Source organism: Oncorhynchus nerka, linkage group LG6 (assembly GCF_034236695.1).
Source record: "Oncorhynchus nerka isolate Pitt River linkage group LG6, Oner_Uvic_2.0, whole genome shotgun sequence".
Taxonomy (NCBI): domain Eukaryota; kingdom Metazoa; phylum Chordata; class Actinopteri; order Salmoniformes; family Salmonidae; genus Oncorhynchus; species Oncorhynchus nerka.
The window spans coordinates 47,865,606-47,880,995 of NC_088401.1; the positions used below are offsets into that span (position 1 = coordinate 47,865,606).

The 15,390-nt window shown below is 41.9% G+C and overlaps 1 protein-coding gene across 3 annotated transcripts in view; it reads left to right on the forward strand.

Moving 5' to 3' along the window:
* The window catches only part of LOC115131135 (5-hydroxytryptamine receptor 4-like), a 147,465-nt gene that overhangs the window by 56,177 nt on the left and 75,898 nt on the right, over positions 1-15,390 (forward strand). For all 3 annotated transcript variants that reach the window (XR_010464099.1, XR_010464100.1, XM_029662732.2), the window contains exons 3-4: positions 4,684-4,797; positions 8,072-8,272. Coding sequence is in view for 1 of the 3 variants with exons in the window: in XM_029662732.2 (XP_029518592.1) it covers positions 4,684-4,797; positions 8,072-8,272 (315 nt within the window). In the remaining 2 variants the exon portion in view is untranslated. The remainder of the gene's footprint in view (positions 1-4,683; positions 4,798-8,071; positions 8,273-15,390) is intronic.

Consider the following 15,390-nt stretch of genomic DNA (forward strand, 5'->3'; position numbering starts at 1 on the left):
CCAAAGTCCGTACCCATGCATGTTGATACATTTGCTCTGGGAGTGCTTGATACTTTTCAACCAAATTGTACTTGTACGCAATTCATTGTTTTCTCCCCTCCTAAATGATTTCTGCCTGGAAAAATCAGTTTGACAAGAGGTAAAGATAACGATAAGAATAACACTTGTCTGAAGCATTCTCCATCACTTCAATGCGTGAACATAAATATGCCACAAGAGGCAAGTATAAGCAGCAGTGGTCTCGTAGAAAGGCCCATCTTTGAAAATAAAATAATCATTGGGACTAAAATAACATAGGCTGCCTGGGGCCACTTAAATTCAAACCTCAGCCAGGGTGCAGTTTCAACTTTCAACTGATTTTTTTTTAACAACCAATTCTGTGTTACAATAAATATAGGGTTGAGTCAAACTATTATTGACTAAAGCTACAAATACATGAATTAAGATTGTGAATTAAGATGAAAAGATGACCATTTTTGTGTGTTTTTGTTTGTCAGTGTCTGTGACCACCCAGATTGATATTATTGACTTGTACAGATAACAAAACTCCTGAAAATGAACAAAAAAATGTTTTATCATTCCTGACATGTTGAGAAATCTCTCGGTATGAGTAAACAGGGTAGTGATACCTTCTGAGAGTTTGTCTAGCAGTCTTTCTGCTTGGTTCATGTTGAAATAAGCACTTACCCTAATGCTTTGAGTCATTCACTTCAGTTATATTTCAGTTATTATACACCACTCTCCACTTAAATGCACTTTACATTACAGCCTTTAAGCCTAATTGAGGAGAACATACTGCACTCAATTTTCTCCACATCACTCTGCATAGTCTGTTTTTGTGGCTCTGACAACATTTTGACACTGTACTTTTGTAGTGATGAGTGAGTGAATATTTGGAGCAGACAGACAGACACTTTGCCCTGGAGTACATAATAGGTCGTTAGGACACTCCTGCTGAGAGGAACCACTAATGACATTTTCATGTCCAGATAGCTATTGTTTATAATAAACCATTTGCATGGAGGACACCAGCACGGCCAAGGGGCTTGATTGTGGTTTGATAGGCCTGTGAAAGGGGCAGCATTCCCCAATATAAACTGAATAATGGTGTCATGAATACTAGTAATGCCTCTGGCTTAGGTGTGATTCTAATAAATAAATATGCAAAGTACTATATTGCGGTTGATTGTGACAGGTTACTCAATTGTAGCCATGTAGCAGATGAAACTACTGGGCTGGTGTGTTCACTAAGCCTTAGGTCATCTGTCTTGGCGTTGGAGTGTTGATTGAGCTGTTGCTCACTGATTGTCTGTTATGTAGAGCTCAATTGTACGGCTAAGGGTCAAATGTTTCAGATGTCATCACACACATGTAGATGCATCACTGAAAATCGGATGGAGTTTGAGTTGGACTTCTTTACAATGAGTTGCAGTTACAATATCTGAACTACATTTCAACTGGAAATCAAAGCCTTACTAAACAGTACTTACAGTGCTGTGAAAAAGTATTTGCCCCCTTCCTGATTTCTTATTTTTTTGCACATTTGTCACACTTAAATGTTTCAGATCATCAAACTCATTTAAATATTACACAAAGATAACACAAGTAAACACAAAATGCAGTTTTTAAGTGATGATTTGATTTATTAAGGGAAAAAACCTATCCAAACCTTCATGGCCCTATGTGACAAAGTAATTGCCCCCTAAACCTAATAACTGGTTGTGCCACCCTCAGCAGCAACAACTGCAATCAAGCGTTTGCGATAACTGGCAATGAGTCTTTCATATCGCTGTGGAGGAATTTTGGCCCACTCTTTGCAGAATTACTTTAATTCAGCCACATTGGAGGGTTTTCGAGCATCAAACGCCGTTTTAAGGTCACGCCACAGCATCTCAATCGGATTAAAGTCCGGACTTGGACTAGGCCACTCCAAAACCTTCGTCTTGTTTTTTTAAGCCATAAGCCATTCAGAGGTGGACTTGCTGGTGTGTTTTGGATCATTGTCCTGCTGCAGAACCCAAGTGCGCTTCAGCTTGAGGTCACGAACTGATGACCGGACATTCTCCTACAGAAGTGTTTGGTAGAGGGAAGAATTCATGGTTCCATCAATCACAGCAAATCATCCAGGACCTGAAGCAGTAAAGCAGCCCCAGACCATCACACTACCACCACCATATTTGACTGTTGGTATGATGTTCTTTGTCTGAAATGCTGTGTTACTTTTACTTTTTAACTTTTGTCTCGTCAGTCCACAGAATATTTTCCAAAAAGTCTTGGGGATCGTCAAGATGTTTTTTGCCAAAAGTGAGATGAGCCTTTATGTTATTTTTGGTCAGCAGTGGTTTTCCCCTTGAAACTCTGCCATGGATGCCATTTTTGCCCAGTCTCTTTCTTATGGTTGAGTCATGAACACTGATCTTAACTGAGGCAAGTGAGGCCTGCAGTTCTTTAGATGTTGTTGTGGGTTCTTTTGTGACCTCTTGGATGAGTCGTCGCTGCGCTCTTGGGGTGATTTTGGTAGGCCGGCCACTCCTGGGAAGGTTCACCACTGTTCCAAATTTTCTCCATTTGTGGATAATGGCTCTCACTGTGATACGCTGGAGTCCCAAAGCTTTAGAAATGGCTTTGTAACCCATTCCAGACTGATAGATTAATTTCTTTGTATCGCAGCATAATGTCTTGCTTTTTGAGATTTTTTGGCCTACCTCACTTTGTCAGACAGGTTCTATTTAAGGGATTTCTTGATTCAACAGGTCTGGCAGTAATCAGACCTGGGTGGTGCTAGTGGAATTGAACTCAGCAATTTACTGTGATTAACCACAGTAAATTCATGATTTAACAAAGGGGGGCAATTTACTTTGTCACATAGGGCCATGAAGGTTCAGATAGCTTTTTTCCCTTAATAAATAAAATCACTTAAAACCTGCATTTTGTGTTTACTTGGGTTATCTTTGTGTAATATTACAATTTGGTTGATGATCTGAAACATTTAATTGTAACAAATGTGCAAAAAAAAAAAAATCAAGAAGGGGGCAAATAGTTTTTCACAGCACTGTATATAGATAGAAGATGATAGATGACAAAGCTATCACAAGAAAGGCAGTATTATTTGTCTGCCATCAATGTCAACTAGATGTAATAAAAACTATTGAAATGACTACAGTACATAAATGTGAATTGTCATCAGGGAGAGGTCAGATTTTTACAACAAATCCTACATGTTGAGTTGGCATCTTTCTCCACCTCTCGGTGTAGTGTGTGTTGTTTAATTGCTAGAGGAGGTGGATGCTGAGTAACTGTCAGAACTCACAGTGTTTCTGATTAGAACATACCTGTAGGAGCTGACATTAAATGAATGCTTCATCTTTGAGAAATTAAATGTCCTTTTAAACTTGCTGTGATGTTGTGGGGGCGTTTTGGGAAGTAGCTACATTAAGAATTTGGTGATAGTTAAATTGATAAAGGCCCTGTGCAAGCAAAAACTAGATTTTAATATATATATATATATTTCCTTTCCACACTATCAGATTGGAATAATACTGTGACATTGTGAAAATGATGATAATGCCCATTTTAGTGTAAGAACTGTTTGAAAAGACCACCTGGAATTTCTTCCTGTTTTGGTGCGATGGAGTTTTGGCCTGCCTAGTGACTTCACCAGGTGGTAAATGAGTTAATAGACCAAGAAGAAAGAGAGTTCCAAACCTCTCTGCCAATGACAGCTTGCTTTCAGTTTTCCCCTCCCCACTCAGACCATGCCCAAACAGTCCTAGAAAATGTCTTGCTTGAGAAATTGGTCTATGCTAAGAAGGTATTTTTGTTTATTTTTGACCATTTTAATTGAAAACAATCACAGTACGGTACTTTATCGTTACCCAGAAATGATTAAATATTGAGATAAAAATAGCTGCATTGGACCTTTAAGTGAGGTAGCTCTAGATTTTAGACTTGAGTTAACATTAGGTCAAATAAATTAACATAATGAAGGCAGCAATGAAGGCAACAAATAAGACTGATCTGAGACAAAAAAAAAAAATGAAAATAGAAAGATTATAGTATAGCTGGATTGATAAATGTATTCCACTGTTCACTGTATAAACTCCCAGGGGCAACAAATGTAGTAGTGAGTGAGTGTGGATACTTAGACTGACTGTAAAACCTGGAGTGTGAAAACTACAAACATCAGGAGATTACAGTAATGTATTGAATATATCAAACATTCACAACTATGCCTTATAAGGACTTTAGATCATTGTCGTGACAGATAATTACCTTTAAATATCACAAACATGACACATTAGCTGGGATTTTGGCAGTGTTGTCTGGACATTGCCTGCCTACAAATTCATGTTACCAAGGTGACAGAACCAGTTGTAGTTTCCCAGTCATCAGGTAACATTTAGTTGGATCATTAACAGTCGACTGCAAATCTGAAGAAATATGTTCCTTTAACTCATTGTATAAATGTTAGTGTCAAAACAAACTTTTTCTTGTAACAGGTCAGTGATGTTTTACTAATTCGGGAATGTGTTCTTTCACAAGACTCAATTGTCCAGTTAAAATGTAGCATACTTAGACGGGAAAGGTTATTACATGGAAATAACTTACCAATCAGTTATTACTTCATGGCTTGTTATTGATATATTCACTGAGTGGTTGTCCTCTCTCCTGTCGTAACCACAGCAACAGCATGCCGAAGAGGATTGCTCTCATCTGCTTCCTTTCTCTGGTGATGCTCATGAGTGTCCTGGGGAACCTCCTGGTCATGACAGCTGTCTGCAAGGACCGCCAGCTCAGGTTAGTCTCTCCCTATGGTCGGTCGTTCGGTGTCTGTCTGTCTGTCTGTCTGTCTGTCTGTCTGTCTGTCTGTCTGTCTGTCTGTCTGTCTCTGTCTGTCTGTCTGTCTGTCTGTCTGTCTGTCTGTCTGTCTGTCTGTTTCTCTCTCTCACTCATCCTGCTCTGGCCGAAGCAAATTTACTCTTTCTTCTGTTTAGCATCTTATCACCTTGTTGCACCACACACAGCCTGAATCAGCCCAGATTTGAATGATCCTGCGCTGACAGTATTATGCAGTAATTGTTTTCTCATTAAAAGAGCATTTCCTACTGAGTGGTCTATTGTGACCCCAGTCCCTTGGGGGTTGAGTTACTAGCTTGGCATGCAGTGACTCTAGCATGCCAACAGTCTGATGCAGGAAGGGAAAGGCTGTCTGATAACCTGGGGATAGTTTCATCTCTCAGCACCCCTGATGGAAGAGACAGTAATACTTTTCATTGTTTACACACGCATGTACGCACACACACACACACACACACACACACACACACACACACACACACACACACACACACACACACACACACACACACACACACTCAGGAAATGACAGCACCAGGAGGGATTCTTGGTAGTGTTAACTTCAAATCCCTACTCATCCAAATGTTCAGCCCCAAAAACGATCCCGGGCTATGTCGCAGCCGGCCACGACCGGGAGACCCATGAGGTGGCGCACAATTGACCCAGCGTCGTCCGGGTTAGGAGGGGGTTTGGCCGACTGGGATGTCCTTGTCCCATCGCGCTCTAGCGACTCCTTGTGGCAGCCGAGGGCATGCACGCTGACTTCGGTTGCCAGCTGTACGGTGTTTCCTCCGACTCATTGGTGCGGCTGGCTTCCGGGTTAAGTGAGCAGCGTGTCAAGAAGCAGTGCGTCTTTGCAGGGTTGTGTTTCAGAGGATGCATGGCTCTTGACCTCCTTATGGGAGTCGCAGCAATGGGACAAAACTATAACTACCAATTGGGGAGAAAAAGTCTAAACAAAATATTGTAATCCGATGACAGATACTTTGAAAAACTAGATGATTACTTTTATATTCAGAAAGGATGTTTATGAAACCCACTATGCCAATTACACTGCTCCTTTCTTTCCACCATGACTTCCTTGCAGCTCAGATTAATAGGGACATGAAGCAGTACTTCTACCATAGCCCATTCCCCTCACTCTGGAGAATTCATCCACAATCACCAATTTACCCTGTAATAGCACACCTGTTCCAGCCATCCATAAAATGAGAGCTGTCGTAAGATGGCTTAGCCATAATGGGAGACATTGTGCAGCTGGAGGCAGAGCAACAGAGCCACAGAGCCAGCCTCAACTTCTGCAAGTTGATTACCAAAATGGAAAACTGGATGTGGCTTTACTGACATTGACACATTGCACTAATTCAAATCATCATCATGCCACTCTCTCTATCTCTCTTGCTCTCTTGCTCTCTTGCTGTCTTGCTCTCTCTCTCTCTCTCTCTCTTGCTCTTTCTCTCTCTCTCTTGCTCTCTTGCTCTCTTGCTCTCTTGCTCTCTGTCTCTCTCTCTCTCTCTGTCTCTCTCTCTCTCTCTCTCTCTCTCTCTCTCTCTCTCTCTCTCTCTTTACTGGGGTCTTTTTATGTCCCCTGCACCAATTTTGCTGATTTGCATATTTTAGACCTTTTAATTAGGCTTCAGTTCAGTGGCGACAAGATGATTTAGCTTTTTATGTCAAAAAATCTGTATTTTATTTATTCAATTAATTTGCATCGCTGCAAATATGATCTTACATTCTTTAGATACTACATTCAGTTTTGAATGAAAGACAGTATTTCTGCACAGCATGAAAACATGTTGCTAACAGATTGCTGGTAAACAGCATTTATGGCATGTTCTGGTTAAATGACAACGTGATTTGACAGCCATTAGCCGTTCTCAGGCAGCTATTTTTAGCCGAGCGGGCTCTGAGCGGTTGCCTCACCGAGAATTTTATTTGTCATTAATGGAGTGCCCAGGGCTCTGGTCTTCCTCAAACAGACTGAAAGGAGGGACGCCGCCACACCAGTGGCTCTACATCACTGATTCTCTCTCTCTCTCTCTCTCTCTCTCTCTCTCTCTACCCCCCCCCTCTCTCTCTCCTTCCTCTCTGTCTCACACAAGCTACCGCTCTCTTTTTCTCCTCTAATGTAATCTCTTTCAATCTCTCCCTAAGTCTCTCTCACCATATGTTTCCTTAACATAAACATACATGACAAATTAGCATTTTCACATGTGAAACAGCTGTTTTTATATGTTGAGCTTAAAAAACATATTTTCACATGTATTACATTTAGAGTTCACATGTTAACGCTATCTTTTCAGGTGAGTTTTCATGTGAAAATTGGACTTGCAGTTTCTGTGGAATTGCAAGTTCACATGTGAAAATCAATTACGTGAAAACAAAATGTTCAGGTTCACATTGAAGAAAACTCCACATGTGATAATCTCACTTTCAAAAGTGGAAATGTATTTTCACACGTGAAAAACATTCACGTGTAAAAATAACATTTGCAGTTTCATAAGTGAAAAACTTGTGATTGTTTTTCACATTTTTACTTGAAATTCCACAAGGGAAGTGAGATTTTCACATGTGAAAGTTATTCACATACAAAACTGCAAATTAGATTTTTATTTGTGATTGTTTTTCACATGTGTACTTACAATTCCCCATGGGAAAAGGAACATCTAATTTGCAGTTTCACATGTAAGAAAACATTCATGTGAAAATCACATTTGTCACAGGTAAGAAAACTCCAACTGTGAAAATCTCACTTTTCACAATTCATTTTTTTCATGTTTTTTTTTGTAAGGGGTTCTCTCTCTCTCTCTCTCTCTCTCTCTCTCTCTCTCTCTCTCTCTCTCTCTCTCATTCAGTTATTACCAATATTTACTGCAAGGTGGAGATTTACAAGATGTATAGTGAAAGCATATTTATATGGCAAATCTGCTGTCATGCGTAACAGACAATTCAACAATTAAATAGTTTAGTGCATTCCTCTGTACATACTCTCACATAACAAAAGCCTATAATATTGTATGTTTACATGCATTTACCTCTAGTAGGCAGTCTCTTCTGTTCTTTTCAGTGTGTTCTGCATTATATATGATTTTTCCACAACATTCCTTTATCATACACTCTACCATATGATACACCTATGCTGTTTCAAGTTAAAAATGGAAATCATCTTTAAACATATTGCCAATAAGATACCTCTCACTCAATTCTCTCCCAGGAAAATCAAGACCAACTACTTCATAGTATCGCTCGCCTTTGCAGACCTGATGGTGTCGGTGCTGGTGATGCCGTTTGGTGCCATAGAACTGATTCACCAGAACTGGATTTATGGAGAAACCTTCTGCCTGGTCCGGACATCTCTAGATGTACTGTTGACAACGGCCTCCATATTACACCTATGTTGCATAGCTTTGGACAGGTAAGCACCACTGCTCAGCAACTAGCTTGGAACGATGCTTCCAGTCAACATGAAGTCAGTAGACATAGTATTTAGTATCGTACTAACAGTATCAAACCATCAACACATTTTACCATCCTATTGTATTAACTGACTTACAGTAGGATGGCACTTCCTGTAATTGACTTTATCAAGCTGCAGCAGGTAGACTATTGGTTAGAGCGTTGGGCCAGTAACCAAAAAGTTGCCAGATCGAATCCCCAAGCTGACAAGGTAAAAATATGTTAAATAGGTTAAATATAAAAACAAAACAATTCTGAGGACTACTTACTGTATGAGACTTTGAAACAGTTGTGTGATATGCTGGTCTTACATACACTATATGATCAAAAATATGTGGACACCAGCTCATTGAAAATCTCAATCCAAAATCATGGGCATGAATATGGAGTTTGTCCCTCCCTCCTTTGCTGCTTTAATAGCCTCAACTCTTCTGGGAATACTTTCCACTAGATATTGCTGCAGGGACTTGCTTCCATTCAGCCACAAGAGCATTACTGAGGTCGGGCACTGATGTTGGGCGATAAGGCATGGCTCGCAGTCAGTGTTCCAATTCATCCCAAAGGCGTTGAGGTCAGGGCTCTGTGCAGGCCAGTTCTTCCACACCGTCTCAACAAACCATTTCTGAATGGACCTCGCTTTGTGCACGGTGGCATTGTCATGCTGAAACAGGAAAGAGCCTTTCCCAAACTGTTCCCACAAAGTTGGAAGCACAGAATTGTCTCGACTGTCATTGTACGCTGTAGTGTGAAGATTTCCCTTCACTGGAACTAAGGGGCCTAACCCGAACCATGAAAAACAGCCCCAGACCTTTATTCCTTCTCCACCTAACTTTACAGTTGACACTCTGCATTCGGGCAGGTAGCGTTCTCCTGGTATCCGCCAAACCCAGATTAGTCCGTCGAACTGCCAGATGGTGAAGCATTTCTACGGTTCCGGAGTCCAATGGCGGCGAGTTTTACACCACTCCAGCCGATGCTTGGCATTGTGCATGGTGATCATAGGCTTGTGTGCGGCTGCTCGGCCATAGAAGCCCATTTCATGAAGTTCCCGATGAAAGGTTTGTGTGCTGATGTTGTTTCCAGAGGCAGTTTAGAACTCAGCAATGAGTGTTGCAACCGAGGACAGATGATTTGTATGCGCTACACGCTTCAGCACTCGATGGTCCCGTTCTGTGAGCTTGTGTGGCCGACCACTTTGCGGCTGAGCCATTGTTGCTCCTAGACATTTCCACTTCACAATAACAGCACTTACAGTTGACCCGGGGCAGCTCTAGCAGGGCACAAATTTGACAAACTGACTTGTTGGAAAGGGGGCATTCTATGACGGTGCCACATTGAAAGTCACTGAGCTCTTCAGTAAGGCCATTTTACTGTCAATTTTGTCTATGCAAATTGCATGGCTGTGTGGACAATTTTATACATCTGTCAGCAACTGGTGTGGCTGAAATAGCCGGATCCGCTAATTTGAAGGGGTGTCCACATGCTTTTGTATATATAGTGTATGTACACCCCCCTATATGCTCCAGTTTCCCTATGCTTCAGCTCTCCCACCATACAAGTGTGTTCTTGACCTTGTCTCACTGCAGAGGAGGAAATTGTTGTTTCATTCAATTATATGGATAGAGAGCAAAGCTTGTACAGAGTGTGTAAACAGCACTATTAGCCATTCATAGTAACTGGCTGGCTTGCGGTGTTGAGAGACACAATGTGCCGGCCATAAATTATTTAGATTTAATTTCCTCTAAAGTTACGACCCACTTTATTTATCATCCTCATTTACCACATTAAAACGATTCACGAGTCTGATGATGAAAGCAAATGGGAAATGAAGGGAACATGCTTTTAAAGAATTACAGGAAAAATATGCATTAACATGAGTTCTGAGAAGCTGCTGGGGAAATCAAGGGTTTACATTATATGGCGGATTAAATGTCAGTGTGGTTGCAGGATGGGCTCTTGCATTAAGTGACAAGGAAAGACATATCGACACAGCTACTCAAAAGACTAACCATACACAACAATAAGATCCGCATTTCTACAGTATTGCATAGTAGCTAGTTCATTCAAAATGCTTTCTATGTTCAAGCCCAGCATAAGCATATGAATTCATTTAGGACAGCTGAGGTCTGGGTGCAGAGATCGATAGGCTTGCGTCACACCATCTGCAGTTATTATTCTGGAAGCAACGTTACAATAGTAATCCCAGGAAACAAACATTGGTTCTGTGAAAGTTCCCAGAACATTCAGGAAATGTTCTGATAACACAAAAGCTGTCCAGTTGTGCAGATGATTATACAATGTTTGTATAAAAAAAATTCACCTGATGTTTCAAGAACGTTCCCACATTTTGTCTGTTCTTTAAAGGTTCCCAGAATGTTTCATTAGGTTGTGGAAACAGTCTGGTGGGAACATTGTGGGTAGGGTGACCACATTTAAAGTACCCAAATGCGGGAAAAGAGGAGGATTTTGCGGGACATTCACGGGGCTGTATAGCCTACAGAGTACCACCCCCCCCCCCCATTCATTATTTAATGACGTCCTAATTTCTGAACGTTTTGTTGTGACTTTACTTTCATTCACCTGATGACTGTTATTTATTTAATCAACTAACTTTATGTTTAATTGTTACCCGATTAAATTAATCATGTAACAATTAACTCATTAGGATTTGGGGCACTAAATAACTTTTTGCCCGCTTTGAGGACAATACAGTGCCACTGACACGGCCAGCAAGCAAAACATGTGGACTCTCCTTCACTGCAGCCGAGGTGAGTAAAACATTTAAACGTGTTAACCCTCGCAAGGCTGCAGGCCCAGACGGCATCCCCAGCCACGCCCTCAGAGCATGCGCAGACCAGCTGGCTGGTGTGTTTACGGACATATTCAATCGATCCCTATCCCAGTCTGCTGTTCCCACATGCTTCAAGAGGGCCACCATTGTTCCTGTTCCCAAGAAAGCTAGGGCACTGAGCTAAACGACTACCGCCCCGTAGCACTCACCTCCGTCATCATGAAGTGCTTTGAGAGACTAGTCAAGGACCATATCACCTCCACCCTACCTGACACCCTAGACCTACTCCAATTTGCTTACCTCCCAAATAGGTCCTCAGATGATGCAATCTCAACCACACTGCACACTGCCCTAACCCATCTGGACAAGAGGAATACCTATGTGAGAATGCTGTTCATCGACTACAGCTTGGCATTCAACACCATAGTACCCTCCAAGCTCATCATCAAGCTGGGTCCCTGGGTCTCGACCCCGCCCTGTGCAACTGGGTACTGGACTTCCTGACGGGCCGCCCCCAGGTGGTGAGGGTAGGTAAAGATATCTCCACCCCGCTGATCCTCAACACTGGGGCCCCACAAGGGTGCGTTCTGAGCCCTCTCCTGTACTCCCTGTTCACCCACGACTGCGTGGCCACGCACGCCTCCAACTCAATCATCAAGTTTGCGGACGACACAACAGTGGTAGGCTTGATTACCAACAACGACGAGATGGCCTACAGGGAGGAGGTGAGGGCCCTCGGAGTGTGGTGTCAGGAAAATAACCTCACACTCAACGTCAACAAAACTAAGGAGATGATTGTGGACTTCAGGAAACAGCAGAGGGAACATCCCCCTATCCACATCGATGGAACAGTAGTGGAGAGGGTAGTAAGTTTTAAGTTCCTCGGCGTACACATCACAGACAAACTGAATTGGTCCACCCACACAGACAGCATCGTGAAGAAGGCGCAGCAGCGCCTCTTCAACCTCAGGAGGCTGAAGAAATTCGGCTTGTCACCAAAAGCACTCACAAACTTCTACAGATGCACAATCGAGAGCATCCTGTCGGGCTGTATCACCGCCTGGTACGGCAACTGCTCCGCCCACAACCGTAAGGCTCTCCAGAGGGTAGTGAGGTCTGCACAACGCATCACCGGGGGCAAACTACCTGCCCTCCAGGACACCTACACCACCCGATGTCACAGGAAGGCCGTAAAGATCATCAATGGACAACAACCACCCGAGCCACTGCCTTTTTCACCCCGCTATCATCCAGAAGGCGAGGTCAGTACAGGTGCATCAAAGCTGGGACCGAGAGACTGAAAAACAGCTTCTATCTCAAGGCCATCAGACTGTTAAACAGCCACCACTGACATTGAGTGGCTGCTGCCAACACACTGACTCAACTCCAGCCACTTTAATAATTGGAATTGATGGGAATTGATGTAAAATATATCACTAGCCACTTTAAACAATGCTACTTAATATAATGTTTACATACCCTACATTATTTATCTCATATGTATACGTATATACTGTACTCTACATCACCTACTGCATCTTTATGTAATACATGTATCACTAGCCACTTTAAACTATGCCACATTGTTTACATACTCATCTCACATGTATATACTGTACTCGATACCATCTACTGCATCTTGCCTGTACCATCACTCATTCATATATCTTTATGTACATATTCTTTATCCCTTTACACTTGTGTGTATAAGGTAGTAGTTTTGGAATTGTTAGCTAGATTACTTGTTGGTTATTACGGCATTGTCGGAACTAGAAGCACAAGCATTTCGCTACACTCGCATTAACATCTGCTAACCATGTGTATGTGACAAATAAAATTTGATTTGATTTGACCATGGAAGAGGTTGTTTAAAGAGTTACCATCTCCCGAATTCAACTCTATAAGGTATATATCTATTTAATAAATAAACAGTAATCTAATTAATAATTACCTCTTATCATATCATAATTCTGAACAGTCGTAAACTCATGCATCTGCAAAAAAAACAGCCTTGCTCATGATTCAGCCCTACACCAATTGGTTTAATTATTTATTTACTAGCTAACTAAAATGAGAAAACAGGATAACATACACACTGAATACATGAGAGGAAAGTCCCTAGCAGACTGGCAATATGACGGCTTAATACACAGCGATGAAGAGTGGGAAAAAGAGAGAGACAGAGAAAAAGGGGCACTGGGTACATAAGGTACATTCTATAACTATTCTCCCATTAATCATATACTTTGCACATGAACCGCCGACCGTTTAGGAAGGAGGTGGTTTGGCCTTTCAGCGGCACGCTTGTAAGGGTCCGGACCCGTCTCTTCTACTGTTGTTCACTCTGGAAGTGGCTACTTACTATGAACAGTTAATAGGAGATATATTATTTTATCCCTCCTAAAATCACATTCATATCTTAACAAATGTACTTTCATAATTTGTCATATTATATGTACAACGTATTGGATGGAAACTTGACAGATAAAGGGGATATCATTTCCAAGTTACAGTATTTCGTCCATGCATTTTTTAATGACATCACAAAATGAAAACCCATATGACATACATTTTTTTCTATAGTTCCTCACTGACCATTCCCCACATTGTTATGTTAGAAATATTGTTCCAGTATCCACTTTTAACCGTGTTAAAGTTTCAAATGGAAAACTATCTGTGAAACAAAGGCATTCCTTTGTTGACACTAAAGGGTGAGAAAGAGCCCACCCTTCTCCTGTAATTTACAACACGGTGTGAACTGTCAAACTGGCCCAGTCCCCTTCTTCCCCTTTCAGTGGGTGAGAGAAGGTCTGGTTATTGTCAATCATTGCCAAGCTGATCTCACCCATTGTGATCCTCACAGGACAGTCATGACAGTTTGTATCGACAGATGTAGCCTATTAAATATCATTGCAGAATATCCTTAAAATGCATCCTCCATTTGCAACGTCTGCCTATGCCCACACAAATGTGACCCGTTTCTGGAAACTAGGCGTATGTCGCTGGTCACTACTTCACAGGAGAGCCGTTGAAACTTTGTTTTTCATCAAAATGCGTTTTTTTTGGCAGAAATGCCTTCTTGAACGTGTGAAAGTTCATGTGCCTGAAAAATAAACGTGTAAGCCATCTGTAAATACAAATAGTTAAATTATGAGCCTAGTTGGTTTAGCCACAGAAAAAAACAGCAACCTTCCCGCTAGCCATGATTGGCTGAGATAATGAGTAAGCTGGACATGCTGAGAGATGGGTTTGGATTGGTCTGCCATATAGCGCGCTTCTGTTTAGTTGAACTGGTCAGTAAGTGTTGGTAATCCTGTCTAATGCAGCTTTTTAAATATCAAATCAAACTTTATTTGTCACATGCGGTGATTACGACAGGTGTAGACCTAACCGTGAAATGCTTACTTACAAGCCCTTAACCAACAATCCAGTTCGGGAAAGAGTTAAGAAAATTTTAACCAAATAAACGAAAGTAAAAAAATTATAAAAAGTAACACAATAAAATAACACTAACGAGGCTATATACAGGAGGTACCGGTACCGAGTCAATGTGCGGGGGTACAGGTTAGTCGAGGTAATTTGAACATGTAGGTAGGGGTAAATTGACGATGCATAGATAATAAATAGCGGGTAGCAGCAGTGTAAAAACAAATGGGGGTCAATGTACATAGTCCGGGTGGCCATTTGATTAATTGTTCAGCAGTCTTATGGGTGGGGGTAGAAGCTGTTAAGGAGCCTTTTGGTCCTAGACTTGGTGCTCCAGTACCGCTTGCCGTGTGGTAGCAGAGAGAACAGTCTATGACTTAGGTGACTGGAGAATTTGACAATTTTATTGGCTTTCCTCTGACACCGCCTGGTATATAGCTCCTGGATGGCAGAAAGCTTGGCCCCAGTGATATACTGGACAACACACTACCCTCTGTAGCGCCTACGGTCAGATGCCGAGCAGTGGCCATACCAGGCAGTGATACAATCAGTCAGGATGCTCTCAATGGTGCAGCTGTAAAACTTTTGGAGGATCTGGGGACCCATGCCAAATCTTTTCAGTCTCCTGAAGGGGAAAAGGTGTTGTCGTGCCCTGTTCACGACTGTATTGGTGTGTTTGGACCATGATAGTTAATTTGTGATGTGGACACCAAGGAACTTGAAACGAGAAGAGATGGCTGTTAATGGGGGCCTGTTCGGCCCGCCCTTTCCTGTAGTCCACAATCAGCTCCTTTGTCTTGCTCACATCGAGGGAGAGGTTGTTGTCCTGGCACCACACTGTCAGGTCTCTGACCTCCTCC